Source organism: Pagrus pagrus (assembly GCF_965226575.1).
Source record: "Pagrus pagrus genome assembly, chromosome: 6".
Lineage (NCBI taxonomy): Eukaryota > Metazoa > Chordata > Actinopteri > Spariformes > Sparidae > Pagrus > Pagrus pagrus.
In genome coordinates, this window is record NC_140190.1 from 4583426 (window position 1) to 4604927 (window position 21502).

The 21502-nt window shown below is 41.5% G+C and overlaps 3 protein-coding genes across 4 annotated transcripts in view; all 3 read right to left on the reverse strand.

Moving 5' to 3' along the window:
- The window catches only part of gng12b (guanine nucleotide binding protein (G protein), gamma 12b), a 30698-nt gene extending 19063 nt beyond the window's left edge, over nucleotides 1-11635 (reverse strand). Inside the window, exons 1-2 of one of the 2 annotated variants that reach the window (XM_084354398.1) lie at nucleotides 11395-11634; nucleotides 3244-3306 (exon numbers count right to left, since the gene is read on the reverse strand). The gene's annotated coding sequence lies outside the window, so the exon portion shown is untranslated. Of the gene's footprint in view, nucleotides 1-3243; nucleotides 3307-11394 lie in introns of both variants that reach the window. The other variant, XM_084354399.1, reaches the window with a different exon arrangement.
- A 752-nt stretch (nucleotides 11636-12387) lies between these two features.
- LOC311259114 (protein wntless homolog) lies at nucleotides 12388-16413 on the reverse strand (the record flags this gene model as incomplete). Its single annotated transcript, XM_084355987.1, has 12 exons — nucleotides 12388-13399; nucleotides 13506-13671; nucleotides 13771-13854; nucleotides 13969-14112; nucleotides 14197-14260; nucleotides 14347-14444; nucleotides 14524-14692; nucleotides 15231-15367; nucleotides 15438-15593; nucleotides 15681-15805; nucleotides 15888-16151; nucleotides 16308-16413. The coding sequence occupies 12 exons, from the start codon at nucleotides 16411-16413 to the stop codon at nucleotides 13299-13301; spliced, it is 1614 nt and encodes a 537-aa protein (XP_084212113.1). The 3' UTR covers nucleotides 12388-13298.
- Nucleotides 16414-16606: 193 nt separating this feature from the next.
- dr1 (down-regulator of transcription 1) lies at nucleotides 16607-20926 on the reverse strand. Its single transcript, XM_084355432.1, has 3 exons — nucleotides 20026-20926; nucleotides 19717-19880; nucleotides 16607-17880 (listed from the first exon to the last, which is right to left on the reverse strand). The coding sequence occupies exons 1-3, from the start codon at nucleotides 20255-20257 to the stop codon at nucleotides 17734-17736; spliced, it is 543 nt and encodes a 180-aa protein (XP_084211558.1). The 5' UTR covers nucleotides 20258-20926; the 3' UTR covers nucleotides 16607-17733.
- Nucleotides 20927-21502: the final 576 nt, after the last annotated feature.

Sequence of the window (21502 nt, forward strand, 5' to 3'; positions counted from 1 at the left end):
GAAGAGATATTGCACACAGATGAAACAGGGTTGTTTTTTCCTACTACTGACGTGTGACACATGTTGAATGAGGGAATTATGGAGCTTCCAGTGCAGACATATGAGCTAATTTCATCCGCTGGAAGCTGCAACCACCAAAACAAAAAAGACAAAGAACACAACCAGTGCACGCCATCAGAACCGGTGATCAAATGAGTATTAACCACATTGCTTCCTGCACAGAGGAAGAGACACTCCCGCCTCTGCCCATGGCTAACCAACATGAGTAGGAGTGTGTATGTATGTGTGTGATGGTGGGGAGTGGGAAGGAGATTTGGAGGAAGAGTGTGTGGAGGGGAGGGGGGGTGTTGTTCAGGAAGCGGACGTAGTGCAACCGAGCAGAAGGAAGGAAGATGTCCATATATGAGCAAACGCTTATGAAACAGGATGGAGGACATGCCTGAAGAGGCCTCGGATCTCCCTCGGGTGCGACAATAATGCAGTAAATGTGTAAACCTCCTCCTACATGTATAAACACACACCCTGGCTCTCCAGAGCTCGAGTTGCATCGAGCACAAGGTTTCATTCAGCGACAGTCCTACTACCTGAGACTTCACTGCTCGCCATCAAATACAGGATGCTGGTATCAGCGTTGGGTTCATTAACAGAGAGCAGGTTTCTGCCAGCTGTGCAGAATAAGCTGCAGCCACTTAGCAACACACCTGCACGCCTGCAGAAAGAGCCTCTGTTTAACACCTGCATGTGCACTGGGTTCACTCTCTTGTTTAATTACAAGTGGCGTTCATGCAATCAATCATACCAAAAAGATGTCTCTGGGAAAAATCATCCCTTCTCCTGACCTGAAATTGATTTTAGGAATTATAACACTACTTTTCTTGTTCCTTGCATGTTGTTAAGTGACTGACCTCCGACTAATGACACTTTATTCCACTAAGTGTTGGAGGAAGTATTAATTATGCATAAAAATGTAAAGATTTTGCATAAAAATGTTAGTTAAAATGGCAATAAACAAGTTTTTTCCCTTGATTGCACAATGTAACCACTGCGTTTTTGATTGGTTGTCTATAAACTGCACTTTAATGATACAATTTTATTATCAAAATGTCTTTTCTCATCTTACTGAACACTCAAAGTGCTTTACAACACAAGTCAGCATTCACCCATTCATACACTAGTGGCAGACGCTTCCATGCAAGACGCCACCTGCTCATCGAGATTGATAACCACTCACACGATGGACGAGCCACCCGATCAGTATCTCGCCCAAGGACACCTCAACATGCAGACTGCAGGGACCGCTCTACCTCCTGAGCCGTAGCATCACAGCCCTGAGCTGCCTGCTGGTTATTTTCTTGATCCATCAGTTTATTCTATGTCATAGTCACACTTACACAGAGCTCAAAGGAATCATTATAAATCTACTATGATCCACTCCGGTCTCCTCATACGTCCCCCTATGCATAGAAGCTTTATTGCGTTCTAGTAATATACTGTATGAGTACGCTACAGGTGAACAGGGTAATTTAATTTGCATCGTTTTCCACAACAGAAATCTGAACCAAAACAAACACCTGAATGTGTATTTTGTGCTTTTTCTTTCCACTAGTGTGAAAGAAGACGTGAAAGAAAACAATGTTTTCATGACTCGTGCATGAAGACACTGTTTTTGCCTGTAGTATCTTGTCCTTAATTAATACATAGAGACGCTACACTTGTAGTAATGAGCCATTGTGCTTTCAGTAAAATGTGCCATCACAGTTCTTGACACATAACATCCAGACAACCGCAAACAGAGTCAGACACTACAGTAACATTGTTGGCTGCTGCTCAAGAAACAGACTTCTCTCTTGCTCTCGGTTCAGCAAAACCCCGACCATATATGTACAACGACAGAGGTTGTTTGGCTAGTATATCATTTACTTTAGTGTGCAGTGCACTGCAATGATGGAGGGTTACCTTCACTAATCATAATAGACTGCCCGACACTGCCATCATGTGGAGAAAATGTATTAGCACAGGACACAGGAGGGTGAGTGACCTCAGTGTGAGCAGCATCATGTGCTGATGAGGAGATCTGAGGAGGGTTTGGATGAACACACTGACATGTCATTCAGAGCTTACACTGCAGCTCTTTGAACGCTGGTAACATCCTGTACTGACAACAATGCACGTGATACTAGAGTCATTTAAAGGGCTGGTTCACATGTTTTCAATCCTATTAAAGGAGACCTATCATGCTTTTTTTTGTTTTTTCCCTTTCCTTCAGTGTGTTATATCTGCTCTAGTGCATGTAAAAGATCTTGAAAGTTAAAAAGGTCAACGTCCGCACCAACAGAAGCTCCTCTCTCCCACAGAGAACACTGCTCCTGAACGCCTCGTCAGTAGTCCTGCCTTTAATTCAGTAACTTTGTGACATCACACCACGTCACAGACTCAAACATTTGCATAATTTATGCCTAGCAGCTAGTTTGGGCACAGCTGCCCTGTTGTTGTTAGCAGTGCTGGGTCAGGCGTGTATGAGCTGAGAGTTTCAGACAGAGGGGGAATACAGAGTTGCTACTGGACAGTATGAGACAACTGATGCGTTTTTTGAGGATTAAAGCAGGTACACATATCCTGGTAGTAACCCAAAATAAAATGATGAACCTGAAAATGAGCATAAAATGTCTCCTTTGAAAAAGAAACCTTCGATTTTGAATGTGTAGATCATAATCTAACCTTTAATCGAGCTGCTAACTGAATTAGTTGGGCAGGAAGTTTCCTATAGTAAAAACTCAATAATAGAAACAGTGAGCAACAACAGCTCTTATTATGACTTCATACAGAGATGTGGATTCAAGTCAGTGTGACTTGGACTTGGAAGTTAATTATATTGATGATATTTTTATTATTTTCTGTGATTTCAGTTTAGTTTTAGTTTTTAAGTCTTGAGTCACATGTCTGAAGAACATATACTGTAGCTAGGGAACTAACAACCGACGAATATACATGTACGTACATTTCCTATGATGCTCCTATAACACTGTACGTGCTGTCGTGACCACCAGACGGCAGCACCTAGCAGGCAGTCGGCAGACAGAGTTAATGAAGATATGAAAGACTTAAGGGAACTGTGAGTGATTAATAATGGATGGACTGGTGAAGCAATGTTTGTTATCTGATCCATCTCTCAATTACAGCAAAGGCCGGGGACGCTTGGTGGTAACAGCTGACACAGATGGGAGCCAGTCTACTGACACTGACCTGTGTGGGAAGAGATCTCAAAGAGCATGTGTTGAAGTCTCAGTCTGGGTGAACAGCATTAATCTGGAGCAACTCAAACAGTTACATGTGAATGGCTATTTAACACCAGGGAGTCAAGCTTTTTCAGAGTGCATTGAAGTGGAAAGGTAGTGAAAACATATTTTTGCTAATTTGTTTTACCTCATCAGAAACACTGACAGATCCGTGTGACTAAAGGAAACTGTTCATTTATTACAACCGTGAGAGCCTGAGCCCCCACAGTGTGATGAATACCAGCCCACTGACACGAGTTTCCTCATCGTTTAGGGAGAATGTTGAATGCCGCCATGAGAAAATCTGCTGTGAATGAAAATAGTCCAGCTTCTGCTTCATCTGCATTCACCGCCACACTCCAGTGAAACCAGTTAGATGGCCAGTCCTTCGGTCTGAGAGCTGCGTCTCCATACAACAAGTGGAGGTGGGGTCTGGTGGTGTGAACCACAGAGCCGACAGACTAAAAACACTGTTGAGCAAATCCTTCTCCAGACCAGTGAGAGTCAGCCCTATGCTAGAGTCGGGGCTAGCCCACTTCGAAAAAAGTGCCAGGATTGTGCCAGTGTGAACACTTTCTTAGCCTGGTGCTAAGAAGAGTTTTAGCTTCTGCCTTCAGCTAAGTGCAGTGTGAAAAGGCCTTTCAATGACTATCATGTATGACAAAGAAAAACAGCAATTCCTACATTTAAGAAGCAGGAAACAGCAAATATTCAACATTTTAGCTTGAAAAATTACTGAAACGATTGATCGATTATCAAAGAGTGGAGCCAATTATTTTCAATCAGCTAATTGCTGCAGTGCATAATGGGTTAATTAGAGCTGTATAACTTGTAAAAACAACTATCACTGCTATCACTGCTGACATGCTAACATTCTCCACACACTATTAATTACATAAAGTTAGTACACTATTAATGTTTTCAGGAAGTCGATCTTTCACTGTATATGTGAGTAAACCTAATCATTAAATGGTTTTAAATATATTGATTGTGTCTTTAAAGTCAAGAAATGTTACAGTCACAGCCGTGCTGGTCAGAAACTTGCTGTGTAAGTCCTTTCTGTACATTTTAAAGTAAAGGTAGCGTCCCGGACGAGGACAGAGACGAGCTGTAACTTTATAGTTTAACTGGAAACAACAGCTTGGGTGTTTGTATGTTTGAGAATAAGGGAAAACTCTGGCATCTCTGAATTATTTCAATCTAAAGCGAAGGTGAAGGAGAAACAAATTAAATCAGGGTACGCTACACAGAAAATATTACCAGAGCAAACTGAGTATAACTGCTGATCTGTTAGACCAACACTCACGTCTGTTAGTGTACAAATATTTGTGTTAATTATCTGCTGTGTTTCAGTTGCTAAGCGATCTCTTACTTCCTTGTGTAGTTCATCATTTACCATCCTGCCTAGTGTCACTGCAGGGCGGCGGAGAGTCCGGGTCAGTGTAAACAATAATGAAGTCTAACGGGAACTTAACACCATATAATACAGTATATGACTTAATTTTAAAGCTTTATACAATGAGTATTTAGAAGTCTGTGCTGTGCACACAACAACACATACTTATCTTAAGACTCACTACCTGTGAAGTCATCAGGACAATAACACCTTTCCTCACAGGTGAGACACAGTCGCAGCACGGGTCTCATCAACAATATCTGTCTTGCTTCCTCACTAGTGTAAGAGCTGCATCCTTTTTAGTTAGTTTTCAGTCATTCATTCGGCTTTTTTATTGAAATAAACCATTTAATATGCAGGTATAGTACATTTACTAATACAGGACATAGCTCGTGTTTGCTTCTCACTTATCGCTGTGTTGGTGTTGATCTCTGCAACTGACAAATCATGTGTTGCTGTTGTTTCTGGAACACCATCATACCATCAGCTCAACTTACAAGAAAAGCGACGAAGTCCATGTTTAAAGCGAGCCGTTGTGACAGACTGGGTAAGTACTGGACTTTCACCCAGGACACCACGGGTCGTATCCCGCTTCTTAACCTGTTCACTTATTATATAAACACTCAATTCACTAATTATTTTTTTGGTTTGGTTAAGGCAACAATAATGTTTGGTTATTTTTACGTAACAAAAAATGTTTGGTTAGATTTAGGAAAAGATGGTTTGAGTTAAAACCGATCCTTTCACGACCCCGTGTTAGGAAGGATAAACTCTTCCACGCATCTATTTTTATGGTCTTTTGCTTCGAGTAGCAGAACTATGACAATACAAAAATGTGATTAGTCCGTTGCAATGACGGTCCAACACGAAGATATCAGATGATGCTCAATTTACACATCCTGTTGTCATGGTGGAAGTGAATGATGAGGAAATTATTTTTATTTTTTTGGTACATTAATCACGTTAATAAAGGTCTAGCTTCATTAAAACACACTGAGAGATGTCTATAGTACAACCTGACCAAACAATTACATGAGTGCATACCTCACCCACAGGAACCAGTTGACTGGATGAGGGCATGAGGAGAAGATAATTAAATTTAATGACTGTGGCTTTATCAGGAGACTCATTCCCCTGATGCTGCACAGATGCACCGCAGAGACACGGAGATGGTTTGTGTAATTGTGTCAGTTGAGCTGCATGTCATGTGGGACCGCACAAAGCACATGTCTATAAATATCCCACTGCAGCGATATGACCGTGTCCCACAGTGTCAGTGTGATCATACCCAGGATGACACTGGCCGGTGACCTGGCTACTGTCACACAGGCCTGCGTGTCTCTCTGCAGGGGGAATGACCTGGGAGCTGTGAGGACACCCTGACCCGGAGGACGGGGAGAGCGACAGTGAGGCAGCACTTTCTCCTCACTTCTGCACATTGGATCAAAGGATGAACTGTGTAGAAAGAGATCATCCGGTGACAGAGTTTATTATCATATATTTCCTTCTATCTGTTACATCTCAATCAGAGATACACGGCCCTGTATGTATGTGTGGCAGTCTGCTAACCCACTAACATCAACAAGGAGAGCTGCAAGACTAATTTCATCTATGCTTCGGCCAGGTTGCTATAGCAGCGCTCAGCTATTTGACATCAGTATCCCGCCGCTGCCACACACATCTTTGCTTTTATTCCCCAAAAACAAGGGAACACCCTCAACCTCCACACTGTCCACCACCAGCTGCTGTAAACCATCAGATGTTGTACCGATAAAAGCGTTTTCTGCCAAAGTGCTTTGTTTAAAAAAAGTTGAATTAAGGCTGCTTGTAATGTAACAAGAGGTCAAACAGAGGCAGAATGAGGAAGGCAAAGTCTTGTTGTACGTGTATTTGCAAGCACTTTATTGTTGATATGATCAGGTTATAATACGCATAATGCAATTTCTTAGGAAAGCAGGATGTTATTGTGTTACCGTCGTGCAGACGTTCTGATTGTATCTGTTACATACAGGTGGGGCTGCAGCTGACAATTACTTTCATTATGGGTAAATCTGCTGATTATTTTCACGATTATTCAAGTGTTTCGTCAATATATAGAGTGTCATGACTCTTTATTTACGGTCATAAATGAGTAAGAGAAAAGTAGAAAATCTTCTTTCCATCAACTCGTCAGACTGATGGACTCATCGTTGAGATCATTTTGAGTCATGAATTTTGACTTTCTCTTCAACTCGGTTACCCTGGAAATAATGTAATGCACTTGAGCTCAGGAGACTCGAGGCTAAATGCACTTTCAGATCGAGGAATCACCTGAACTCTGATTCATTTCCATCTGTATTAAAGACTACAGGACAGAGGTTGACTGTTAAAACTAGTGATTATCTTCATTACAGAATATTCTGTTAAGTTGTTTTTCAGGTCACTGATTAATTGTTACATGCAGGAAAAATGTCACAATTGCCACAAAGTCACATTAATAGTTTGTCCTGTGTTACCAACAACAGTTTGAAACCCAAATGTATTTATTGTGTTAGAAAAGCAACGATTCTTAATATCTGAGGAGCTGGAATCAGATCAAATTTCACTTTTGCAAACCATTTTTTAAAATATCCAGAATGTTGATGATTAAGTTTCTGACTTAATTGATAAATCTCATTTCATGGTCTAAAACTGTCAAACAAAAAGGAGTTGGTCTGACTCGGCAACTTGTGACTTTAAAAAAGACATAATAATAATAATAATAATAATAATAATAATAATATGCTTGGTCACTGCCGACTCACTGCCACACAAAATGTAGCTTGTTGTTCCATCTCGAATACGATTTCAGACACTACAGCCAAAACAACTCACAGGGTCCTTTGTCAAAGCCTTCGTCACTTGTTGATAAGCAGCGATGCTTTGTGTACTGAGCAGACTCACATCTGTGACACATCCACTCGTACTCGCCGAGTGTATAATACCTTCATCACTGGGATACGGTCCAGCGAGGAGGCTGAGAGAGCCTCTGACGTGTGTCAAACAGCAGAACATATTTCACATATTGCTGTGGACTAACGAGGCTCGAGGCCGTCGGCTCCGCTGTGTTGACTGGAAGCATTCTCCGAAGGTCTTTGTGAGCAGGGCAGTGACGCACACACCAGCTCCCTGGAGGCTGAGCGTGGAATTCGAGTCGAGGGACAGACGGAGGGGAGGGGAGGGTCGACGCTCTCACGAGATTAAACCATGCTAAGGTCTGCAGCCAGTGACTGTGGTGTAACCAGGCAACGCAGCCAAACCCACGTCAGCACCAGAAGCCCACTCAGGTAGAATCACTCTGCCAGAAGCCATGTCGCTGCTGAGAAGATAAATCTCCCACAAACTGAAAAATAACCAGAGAAATAGTCTGGTATGCCTCTAAAAACACTGTGAGTCCTTCCTCTTACTGGACTGTTTCACTGTCAAAGACTCTTATGATGGAGCTCAGTCTGAAACACTCATGTATTATACCTAAGACTTAGAGGAGCAGATGTTTAAGTCACTTAAATATACAAGTACAATAAATATGCACATTTGATACATAAGTACTACAGTACTGAATAATTCAGGTCTTTATAGCAACTCAACAGCACACACTTGTAGCCAATGTGAGAAACTTTGTGTATTTCAGTTGTGTTATGCAAAAATTGCATAAATTTGGTGTGTTAATCAAACCAAATGTATGCAATAGATACAAAAAGTTGTGAAATTTGGCCGGTAAATGAAACTGTCTGCAAGGGCTGCGACATCCTTGAGGGCAACGTCAACCGCCAACTGAGGTCCACTGAGAGCGCTGGTTCTGACAAACCACTGACTGCTTTTGTTAAAGTGTAAAAATACAAAGCTCCATTTAGATAAACATTTTATAATCGTAAAACACACTTCATGGATGCCATATCCAGTGGCCTCTACTCAGTCTTTACGCATCTTGAAAATAACAACAGTTACATCAGAATGATGTTTGTTGACTTCAGCTCAGCATTAAACACAATCTCACACATGAAGCTGACTGGAAAACTTGAGTACGACACTCTGCAACTGGATGGTTTGAATTCGGACCAGCTCTGGTTTGGTTATGATAAACCCCTTAACTCATTCAAGTAGATGTGGGAGAGGACATCAGAGAACATGAAGGGGAACAACAGTGTGTAGAGCCAGCGTATCTTCATGTCTACCTGCATAAGTGACCAAACCAGAGTTGGTGACTGGTGAGAAGAGTAACACAGTGAACGTTTGCTGATAACATGACTGTGTCTGTGGATTGATGAATGGAGTATTGTGGATTTGGAAAGAGCGATAGCAACTGTTCCAGGTTAAATAAAAAGGATCTTACTCATTAACTAAACGGTCTCTCTCTTTTGGGATCATTTAGAAATGTTGTCCCACACTAACAATCTGAGCCTGTCACTGGCAAAAACAAGCACTTTGAGTTGACGGTCACTTCTTCATTCATTTACACACCAAAATATCAAATCACAGGGCTGAAGGGTTTAAATACAGGAATGCCCATTTAATGATGTTTAAGCCAATGTTTCACTTGTGTAGTGAAAACTTAAAAAATCTGATGTGACTTTGGTGAGATGATTCATATGTGGGAGTCTTTTCCTGAGAAGGACGACTGATTGAAAGTCGTTGAAACAAGTTAACACTTGTGGCTTCTGCTACTGTAATTATTGTCTGTGGGAGAAAACACAGGGCAGCGTGGTTCAGACAGCAAAATAATAACAATAACAATAATTATTATTATTATTTAATGGGTACACCTGGATGCTACAATGTGCTCCCTTATCTTTAACTACACTTACAGCACTAGAAGAATCTGGCAGATAATTACTACCTGTCAAAATGTGCTACCCTACTTTTAATTTTATAAAAGCAGTAGTCCATTGTGATAGTGGGAATTCAGACCTGGCATTAACATTTGTCTTGACATGCAAGGATCCCATCCGATTACATCACTGGGACAGACGGACACCATGTTTTTTATTTACACAAATAGTATATGTATAAAGTTTGCCGAATTTATGAGAAAGCCCAAATAGTTCAGAATGTGCTGTAGAGAGTGTTTCGCAAAGCTTATAAAGTGTCTCCTAAGTCAACAACTCACAAAATTGAGTGTTTTTTAAAGGGAGTCTGGGGACTTTCTCTCTTGCTGCAACAACCTTCTACAGATACTTTTTACAGGGAAAGAAACCATTTATTGTGGCTATTTTGCAAGGTTAGTAAAGTTTCTCCTCACTTACCGATGTTTAAAATCACGTAAATTCAAAGGGAGTCTGGGGACGTTGCAGTTAGTTGAGACGGTGACCACAGATTGTGACCACATGCGGCTCAGACCACCTCCGAATGCGGTCTGAGTGATCGGATCACTAATGCTTACTGAATGTGTCCTGGGGATGTTCACACCTGTCCTCAGAGCTGTCCACTTGTGATCCGATCACTCTGGACACATGTTGATACCGGGTCTGCACAGCGTCAGTGGCTATTCTTGTATCTGGTATTTTTTTGGTTTCTGGACTTCTGCATGGACGCCCAGATGATTTATCTAGATTAAAAAACACCACTGACTATTTATCTGGATGTACATCAGCATCCCAATGACAACAAAATTACTCATTTGGTTTACAACACGTCAAAACATTATTGGAAAGTGTCCACAGCAGTTTACCACAACCAGATGTGATGCCTCTAAATGCTTGTTAGGTCCAACCAACCAGTTCAAGACCTCCACATAATCGTCACATAAGACAAAGACACATTGTGCGTTAGAAAAACTTGACCCGACTATGAAAAACAACTGTCAGTTCACTTTAAATCAATCAATGTGTTTCCCAAACCAACACATCTCATTTGACGCAAACACACAACCTGAGGTGTAGGAGGTCATCGTCAGATCAATAAGTCCTGTTATAATCCAACAGATCAAACAAGGAGCTTAAATACTGAGTTTTAAGGTTTGGCTCTGGTGTGATACTGTAACTTCAAGTGTTTCCATGTTTCCATGTGTGAGCGAAACTTTTGCATCTGTCCTTCAACAACAAGCAGCCTTCATCAGTAATTAAGAAATCTGAATCTCTTGGTTATAGTGGTGCATTGAAGTACATTTACTCAGGTATTTAAGTACAATTCTGACACACTTGTACTTTACTTGTACATCTCTGAGGGAGATTTTCTGTGACTTTTCTGACACTTTAGTTATTTTACACATACAAAACATACTTGTGATCCAGCCAGTAGCATAGAGTATTTTTAATTGGCTGCACAATGAATTACAGCAATCAAAATGCTCTTATATGAATTTGTTAGTGATCAAAACACAATAATCCACAATATAAGACTGTGACAGGAGCCACTCTGCATTACTTTTGCTATTTTAAGCACATTTCTTTCTGATAGGCCTGAAACTTACACACTTTTAACTTTTAAATTCAGGACCTGGTGTATCTGCTCCCTAAGTCCTCTTGAGTGTCACTGACTGCTGTGCTGTGTCACAGACAGGATATATATCCGAACAGGCACCTGTCCACCTGATGAAAACAACCTTCATGCTGTTTTTCTTGACATAAACTGCTGTTCTGATGATAGTGAACGACAGGAGGCCGCAGTTTCACCCGCTGGTGTTATTAAAACCACAGCATTATTGTCCTCATGTCATGTTACACTCAGTAAAAAGATTATTCGTGTAATCTCTGTGCTGAGACTCACCTGGCCTCTCAGATCCGACTCACTTGTTGTTTCCTTTTTCAAAGTCCGGCCATGAAAACAACAACAACAACGTCAGAGCAGCTCGTGTCACTCACACATGCAGTTTCCTTACTCGTCGCCGCGTCGACAGAAAAAAGTTTGACGACGCCAGAAACTGAACATCGAGTCGTGTCGGTGTGAAGCTCAGCGTCAGGAGGAGGACGAGGACTCAGTCATCTGCTGCTGAGCTGCTGGGCTGGACTCTTATCTGCTGCTGCAGAGAGGAGGCGGCAGCGCCCTCTGTCGGAACCACTGCACACTGCACCCACACGCTTTGTTTGTTTGTTTTTTATTAATTTTAAGTTCTATAAAAAATAAAAATGTTAAAATTTTACATTCAATACAGACAAACAAAAAAGAAACACATTTTAGAGGTCTGCTAAATAAAAGGAGTAAATTTGACGTTTTGAAATGTAGTTTTTGCCCATTTCTGTTTTTTCAGTGGTAAGTTTTCAATAGAAGCCATCTAATAATATATGTATGTATATATATATATATATAAAATATAGAAATATTTTTAGAATATTAAATAATATATATTCAATCAATTGTGAAATGCGTCACGTGTAAAAAGGAAATACAGAAATAAATAAGTTAAAAGCAAAGTGAAAATAAATCAATCAATTAATCAATCGGGAAACTAAATAGGGAAGCGAATAAACAAGGAATTTATAGAAAGATAAATAAATGTAGAGGCAAATTAAAACAGAATGATCAGTTTTAGTGACACATTTACACATAAATAATCAATAAATATTTATTTATTTTTGATTTCTGCATTTTGGTTCCTCCATAGCAATGTAGTATTCAGATCCTTTATGTAAGTGTTAGTAAAAGTACCAATACATCAATGTAAGAGTACTCCTTAACAAGTGAAGGTCCTGCATTTAAAATTGTACTCCAGTATGTCATATTTCAAAACCCCAAAGATAAAGAAGGCTTTTCCACGAAGGACAGAAGCACAGCTGTAAATAATAAATTCGCTTTCAGCCTCCTGGTGTCGGTGGTGCCGGCTCACTGTCGGACCGTCTTACTGGGACACTTGAACAGAACCCTCTTGTTCATGTTATTAGGAACAGCTGTGTTTTTCCTACAGTGAAAAGGACGATAAGGACTCCAGTTGTGGCTTTTCCTTTATGAAATCATAACTAGAATCAAAGTGGGAGCCGGGAAGCCAAAACCAACATGCTGTCTGATATCCCAGCACAGCGAGCGGAGGAATCATCTCTTAAAGCTGCTGTAATAACGACAGACGTCACAGATAAAAGGGCTCCTGAAGTACTAAAATACAAAGAGAGAAGTTTTCTTTCAAAAGGAGATTATTTAAAGACATAAATTAAACATTTCAACAACCATTAGTGACACATAGTTCAGAAAAATATACATTAAAATACAAATGTTTGACCATGCTGTGGAGCTTACAGTGACATCATTGTGCTGTGATGTCTCATACTCGTTTACTTTGCTCCCAAGCTTAAGATAAAAAACATCATAAAAAGTCAGATTTAGGGGCCCTGGGGGCACAAATTTAGTTGGTGGGCCCTATTAACTTCTGTTTTGCCCCTTTGTCATCCTACTAAGGTTGTTGTTATGCAAGTTTATAATGTGCTATAATTAGCAATAAATGTTTCCATCTTACCAAACAGTTACAATAAACCAAGTCACCTCAGTTCAGTTGCCATGAAGTGAGCATGGGGCATTCAGGGCCCAAGGTATGGTGGAAGTTGCAGTGCTGTTCTATCTATGTTTAACATCAGATGGACTTCACTGCTATTCAAACGTTACATTTTACAGAAACCTAACTGTTCAGAAACAACAATTGCATAATAAAATGATAGTTTTCTAAACGATCTTGTTCCCGACAGTCACTCTTCAGCCACCTTCCCGGTGATCCTGTAGGTCTCCGTCGGCCCATGCTCTCCACTCGTCAGCCGGCTCTCTTGGCTTTCCGGCTTCACCAGCGTATCTGTCAAGAGCAAACATAACCTGAGAAAAACATCCGCTGCATGTCTGATGTCGTTTGTTTGTTTTTTCATTCGATAACTGGATTATGATGTGGTTGTGTGACCGACCTGTTTGTAGACTGTCCGCTGACTTGTTCCTGTTGTATTTGTGGGAGGGAGCGTAGAGGAAGATGATGGTGAAGACATACAGGTTCCACATGCCGTAGATCCCCGTGAGAAAAGCACTGTGGACTTGGAGAGTGTAGTCTCCGCAGTGCCAGTGGCCTTCGCTGACCTGGTGGAAAATAAGAAAAGTTGGAATGTTTTATTTGAGCCCAAACACGATGATCGTAAAACCAGCGGTTAGGAATGTCGATCAATAGAGGGGAAATACTTGATTTAATATGAAGAAGATGACGGTCATGGCTGCACATGCGAGAGTCCCCAGCATCAGAAACTTGAACCTGAAGATAATACCCTGACAACCAGCAAGAGTGGAAAAAAAACATCCAGGATGTTGTTTTATCCATTTCAATATCCCAATATTTCACTTTTTACTTGTGATTCAGACGTTAAAATAAATAAATCAAACCTTATAACGCAGTCTCCTGGCCTCTGGCATTGCAGGAAGTTGCTGCAATTTCCCACCGATGTTCCTGAACACACAATGCACCATGACACACAGGGAGAGAAAATACAGACTGACAGAAATCCCTGCCACAATAATGAAGGTGATCTGTGACGTCGGTCAAGGAAAAAAGCAAAGACACCCACATTTAAAGTATGTTCTTCTTAGGCAGTATAAATATCTGAAGGATACTGCCACCTTTGTCCCAATTTCTGACGCCCAAACACTGTAGAAAGGGTTGGCCAAATGAACGCCCCTTTATAAGAAATAAAGAACATTCATATTTAAAGAAAAGATATAATATAATATAAAAATATTCTATCAAAGCAGCTGTGTCATTACCTTTCACTCAGGTCAAATATGAGGAGAATAGAGGAGCAGAACACCACCAGCCCGACCTGCCACCAGTACGCTGACAGCCGGTTCCTCTGACTTTGGTCCTGAAGGATTTGTTGTTGAAAGAAATTGGCATGAAGGTAAAGACACAAGCACAGTATGGAAAAAGTAAAAAGTGCAAACCATGAGGTGTTCGCCACAGAAGATGATCCAGAAACAGAAGAGCGTTGAGTAGAAGACGCCTTGCTGAACGTCTTCAAACAGCAGCATCCACGTCCACTCGAAGCCCAGGGAGAGCCACTCCACGGGTACGTTCAGGAACGTCATGGAGATACCAAGAGCAAGAATCACCCTGCACAAGGAGAGTACACACCGTAGTGACTTACACTTAAACTGGCTCTTAAAAGACAGGTAACTCTGTGCTGCAGGCACAGCGTTGACCTGGTTCCAGCAGGCCAGTGCTGCACTTTGGATCAAGCATTTTTCATTTCCCCTGCTCTCCACATGTCCCCCTGAAGCCCTGTGCACCTCTTAAAAGTACAACAGAAGGTTGTGAAGTGCGTTGGGCTTTTTAGTTTGCACTCAGTGTTTCAACTCAAGAGCAGTGGAGCTGTGTTGTGTAACTTTGAAAAAAGATGCAATAAAATATCTAAAGCCTGTAAAGACGCATGGATGGAGGGATTGTATGGAGGCCCAGTGTGTTATTTAACTATATAACTACAAACTACAAATAATGAAATAAATAATATGAAATGTCACATAAACATGAACACAAACGCATTATGGTTGAAGTGGCATTACTGGTGTTATTAAAGCGAAGCAGTTGTTGGTTTGATGAACACATTTAGCCCACTCTTCTTCTTCTTCTTCTTCTTCTTCTTGGCACATACCTTTCCAAAAGGACTGGAGGTCTTGCCATGAGGCCGATCCGGTGCCAGTACCAAACTGTTGCCCCAAATATCCAGGGACTGTACGCAGTCTTCATGCTGATCCACACTTTAGTGAAGCCTCCGTTCTGGTGGATGCCCTTAGAGAGGAGAAGACTTTAAACGCACGCAGCCTTGAATTTTAAATTAAATCGTGAGAACTGCACTCACCACTATTTGGATGTCCTTTATTTCTCCAATGCCGATGTTCACCGTGTCGTTCACAGGCAAGCGCAGGTTAATTAAAAAATATTTGTGCGCCACACTTCCCAGCTCCATGAACGGTATGGGGTCACAGTGATAAAAGCGGCCTTCGTTTTCATATGTCTGCAAATGCACGGGCTGTTATGGGTTAATAAACAACATTTGATATCAGTTTATTTGCATGTATTAGACGCTGTCACACAGGTTTACCTTAGGGACTGCAAATGTGCATCTGAGTGGCCGTTGCTCCACTGAGTGAAACTTTGTGGTCCACTCAGATGTTAGATCATCCCTGTAGGCCAGGCCGGCATCAATAGTGATGGTAACATCATCTTCTACACAGACAAGGACACGATTCAGTTCATTAGATTATATACTGCATTATATTCATATTTCTGATGAAGACTCGCCTCTTACCGATCTGATTGATCATTTTGAATGCAATGTCGAACTGCAGAACAGCCAGCATATACTGAAACCAGGGGCTCATCTGCTTGTTGGGAAGAGGTATGTGCACAGCAAAAACAATGTCGTTGGCGTCTAGCATTTTGGCCAGAGGCTCGTCGAAGCTGTGGACCTGCTGGCACCGACCTGATCCCCACGGCACGAGCCAGCCGCGTGCCCGGTGGCGATTAATGCATTTGGTAGCCAAGTAGCGAATGGCACTGGTGGGATTGGGAGCTACAGCAAAGGGGGAATAATCCATCAGAGGCATGTGGTTTGAGTTATATTCTGTGAAGTACTGACAGAATAAAGCTTTATCTCATCACACGGGGAGAAGCCAGTTCAAATTAACAGATTTTAGGTACATAGAGTAATAAAAATCTGTCTACTTACCAATTAATGCTCCAAGTATGATGGAAAGAATTTGGAAAACAAGAATAAAGACAGCCATGAAAGCCAGTTTCTTAGTGCTCATGTTCTCTATGATCGCTCCGGCCATTTTTATAGGATGATCTGGAACAGTGACACTCAAGACGACAAGCCCGTGTTCCCAGTAGGGTAAGTGCTCCTCTGCCGCTAACACACATCTGAGACTCCCACGAGTCAGAGATCATCGCTCAACAGAGTGAGTGCGGGAGGGATGGGGGGTGTAGCCATCATGTGGTGCTGTATGATTAAAAAAAACAAAACCGTTGTCTATAAAACATGATTCCTTTATTGCTTAAAGAATACAACGTTGTAGCATAGGCGAGTGAATGTGTGTCACAACTAGGTTACTTGTCTTTACACTGAGGTTTGACCACAGTCACAATGCAAATGTTTGATACTGCACCCGAGGGGGGGTAAGAGGAAATAACAAATTCAGCCTGGATATCAAAGCATCTTACAAAGTCAAAGGTTAATAATCCTTAACATTGTTTTACACTGACTTGGCGTCAGCGACGAGAATCACAGTAGCACCTACACCTTTAAAAACAAGAAGAAATAACAAAACAAAAAAAACACTAACTCGGAGCTGTTAGTCTGTCGTCGATCTTTGGTTCTATGAGACAAAAATATTCTGTTTCTGAAAGGTGTGGCTAATTATCAATACTGTGTGTGGTTCAAGGGAGAAAGAAAATGCAACATAAAGTATCTGAATGTGCTAAAATGAAACAAAATGTCAATTTATTCCTATACTTAACCAAAAAATTCCAATATTCACAACCCCCCAAAAAGATGTTGAACAAATATACCGATGGGAGGGAGGGTAAAGAAAATAGTCTCTGTAAAAATGACCATCAAAACCACAAGAAAAGGAGAAATCGACTGCTCTGAAGTTTTTCTAGAGCAGTTCTCCTGAACCACCAAAAGTGATCTAGTACAACGGATAACAGAAGCTATCTGGTGCAGTACCTGAAGGAGCGAACACTTGCTGCGTTATCACCAAAATTCACTGACATATCCAAGGCAGCGTCTGCCTTCAGTGTGTCCACATTACAACACATCCAGAAATCTACAAATTACTCACAACATAATGTCAAGACAGAATTCAACAGAAGCAACTGGGGGGAAAAAGGGGGAATAAAGAGATTAATCAAAAACTTCACTAACAGCCTCTCAATCCAAATCATTTTCAGGTACTGGTATCAGAATGTGTGGCCATCTTGAAATCCCCCTTCATCTCTCTCTTCAATGTCCATTCCAATGTGCATTTTCTCATGTTACACTGATGTAATACCAGCGGTCTCATGTCTCTGACGATGACAGCACTGGGAGATCTGTGCGCCAACACTATCCCAGGAAGGGGATTCGGACAAGGTGAACGACGTCCCGGGGATCACATGTCATCCTCTTCGTCTTCGTCCTGAGAGGAACCGGCCTGCTGGGCGGCGCTGGCAGATGCTGCTGCCATCTGTGCCTGTTGGGCTGCCTGCTGCATCTGTAGCCACTCCTGCTGGGCGAGCTCCGCCTGCTGCTGCCGCGCCTGCAGCAACACAGTCGAACCAAAACAGAGACATGAGACAACTGAAGAGCTTGTTAGGCGATTACAAAAGGATGCTGATGGTGAGATCTGATGTCAAATAAGAGCTGAACAACAATAACTGTGTTTCTGCCTCATAAAAGATATTAGGCTTTTGACTATGGTGCTGCTGCCAGTTTCCTGGTGTAAGTGCTAAATGAAAGTGCCATGCATTATCAGACATCGTTGTGCATTTTTAATGTGTATTAAGTAGACTTGTTTCCTCATTTGCTTGAAAAACAACAGCTGAGCAAGCAAACAGTCTGCGCTGGAAATGGCTTTGCTGAATCACAAAATGTAAACTTGAGTTTTGTCTTTTATAAAAGCGTTTTCAGGTGCCAAAACATTTCAGTGTGGTCAGCTGTAACACTGATGCAGGCGGGTAACCTCACTGCATGTTTATGTTTGTCTGACATTTAAATCAGAGCAAAATTCAAGGTTCAAGGATTCATTTGTAAACTACTTATATTGGTCAATATTTGGGGTTCAACATTTGCTGATATATCACAAAGTCTGCCACGATATGATTTCGATTTGAAACAGGGGCCTGCGATCGATACGAGATATCATCTGCCCATTTAACACAATCAGTTACATTTATATCAACTCACAAAAAGCAACTAAAAGCTGACTTGACCATTTTATTACTGAACTCTTCAGTGAAAATATTATTTTATATTTAATGGAGCTCCATGAACTTCACCAGTGTTTAGCATTTTTTTCTAAAAGCGTGTCCCAAATGTTATTTTTGTTCACATTGTACACTAAAGTTATAAAACCTTTTCTTGCCCAGACATTACATCTATCTGCAAACTTGAGCGATCGCAGTCTTTAGTGTCTTTCATTAGACTACCTGTAATTTATTGTCATTTGCATCCTATTAGATGCACATGTTGCCTATTAACCGTGACATTGCATGTTTAAAAGCGTGCTGGAAACAGTGAGGGCAACAGATGTGTTTATAGAAATGCAGCACAATGAACACAGATATTAAAACTAATCCCTGTGTCTTTGCATTTCGTTTTGGATCACAGTCTGTTTTAATAAAGCTGCTACGACTCACAACTGAACATTGTGCACACTACAAGGAAAATACTGAGATATCAATAGTAATGCATCCCCAGTATAATCATTCATTTAGTCTATAACGGAGACGTGAAAGCAGATAGAAACGGCTGCTGACTCAACCACCAGTAAGCTTTCATTTGACAAAATTAAATGGTGAAAGCGAGTTTTATAGAGAACCAGTCTAAACGCTGATGGCATCATTATTCTATAGCAATTACAATGTGACATCAACATTTACTCTATTATGATACTTTAAAGCAAAACTTTGTCTGTGGCAAGATTCATATATTATTAACCTTTTTCAATTTGTGTAATCATGGGGGTGACATCACCAATATGTTAAAAATGTTGTTTGTTTTGCTCTTCAGTTAACACACCAAAACTGTTTCTGTAGAATAAATCAAGCTAATCTGAATATTTACAATATTAACAAGGTGTTATCAGGTATGTATCCATAACTGAATAAACAAGCTGTTGTCAGAGGAAAATAAGGTCCCCAGGAGCTAGAAAGGTGGCAGGGTCCGCCACATATAAACAAAGTGAAACAGTATGAAACTGTGTTGTCTTTTGAGGTCAGATTAAAACGTCTTCCCCAAAAACTACACAGCGCTCCTTTAAAAGTTTACCACATGTTGCTAAATGACTTGAGCTGCAATCCTAAACGTCCCTGCAGAAACTATCATCCTCACCGCATTTAACCACAATCGAGATTAAACTCGGTCCTTGTCGTACCTTGGCAAACAACTCCTGCTGCTGTCGGAGCAGCTCTTCCTCGGGGATGCCCAGGTTCTCCAGTCGAGAGCTCGCCTTCCTCCTCTTCAGGGCGACAGTTTTACACTCCTGCAGCACGTCTTTCACCTCAGTGATGTACGATGCGAAACCGAGACTCTCGAGGGCTGAGGTGTGAAAGCAAAGAGGCGAAAGTGCAATAATTACTCTCTGTGGTTGAACATTCATGGCAGGCGGATGGACACACCCCCCTGCTAAAATCCCTCAAAACACCGGTGGTTGAGTAAAAGACGGAGCAAATCCAGGACTCACCGTTGATGACATGCTCTGGAGAGATGGTCTTCTTGTCGGACTTGTTGCATATTTCATTGGCTTCTGAGGATATGAGGTGGATGAACTCTGTGCAGCAGTTAACCACGAGCTCCCTGGCGTCGTTAGCCACTCGTACGTTAGGGAGAGTTTCTTTTATCATCTTGTTGATAGCTGCTCTGGGGATGGTGAGGTCGTCGTCGTTTCCAGAGGAAGAAGCCATCGTGGCAGGCATATATGACCACAATCCAAAACAAATGAGGAGGAGAAAAAAAAGTCTCCGGTTCTTGACTGGGTGGTGAAAACAAGACGTCGACACACCTTCTCGAGTCGATGGAGTTAACGTATACACACCCAGGTCAAGACAACACCAACTTAAATGTCATCAAAAATGACGTTTCCTCAATGTTAGCCGGCGGTGCTAGCCTGCTAACTGAAGCTAACAGCGTATATACGTGTTAAAACAAAAACTGCAGTCCACCGCTGCTACACTGGATGTGACGGGAAAATGAGATGTCCGAGAAACGCTCAAGCACAAACAAACAAAAACAAAACAAAACACCAAACCGTCAATACTGGGAAATTAGGCTCAGCTAGCTAGCTAACAAGCTAGCTAGTAGCTGTGGTCCCTGTCGCAAGCGAGCCGCAACCCAGAAGACAAGTGAAAGCGGAGCTTGAGAGCATGGCTAAAGCTAGGCTAACAATGAACTGCCGCTGACTTAAGTGGTCCAAATAGTTTGGCTGGGTTGAATAAAGTCGCCACAACACTGCAGGTTAATCTTTCATGCATCGACCAAAAGAGCCGAGCACGTCAAACAATCTTAAAGGTACTATAAATGCATTTATAACTGTATATTCTGTGTAGCATTAGCTTAAATGTATGCGGATACAGCGTCAAGCCCCCAAAAACCGGAAATGGCGTCACCGGGAGGTGTTTGAGGTCGCACTGCTCGTGTGTACCGCCACCTGCTGGTCGTGTAGAGAACAACACATTTCTATTTATTTTCTCTTTTATTATGTGTTTATTATTTTTTTGTTTTTCTGTTTTCACCCTCATGTTTTTATGAAAACGGTCCTCAGGAAGTCCATGTGGTGTGAGGCTCAGAGCAAACAGCTGAGTCCCAGATTAGGCCCGGTGTAAATAGCCCACATAATCCAGTCCCTCAAACATAATAGCCTCGGCCGGTGTCATAACTGGTTTTGCAAAGTGATACATATCTTTATTGCTCGCTTTTAAATGTTTAGACTGCAATAAGAAAAATACAAAACAACCCTCAACTATCTGGATTATCTGAATGCTTCATTTGATGCACTAAGTCACTGCCCTTCATTGTTTTCCTTACTACACTACTTACATATTGTGTAATAAAGGGCTTGGAGGCTTAACGAATTAAGAGAGTTATGGTAGTCAGCTGAATGTGTCAGGGTGGTCTGTGGTTTAAAACCACCCGGAGGAGCTCACATAAAAAGAGATTGCATT

Excerpts from the sequence above, each read along its gene's own strand:
- dr1 (XM_084355432.1), bottom strand. The coding sequence starts at position 20,257 with ATGCCTGCCACGATGGCTTCTTCCTCTGGAAACGACGACGACCTCACC. Across the intron at positions 19,881-20,025 it reads TCCAGAGCATGTCATCAACG|CCCTCGAGAGTCTCGGTTTC; the intron begins GTGAGTCCTGGA and ends TTCACACCTCAG. Across the intron at positions 17,881-19,716 it reads AGCAGGAGTTGTTTGCCAAG|GCGCGGCAGCAGCAGGCGGA; the intron begins GTACGACAAGGA and ends GTGTTGCTGCAG.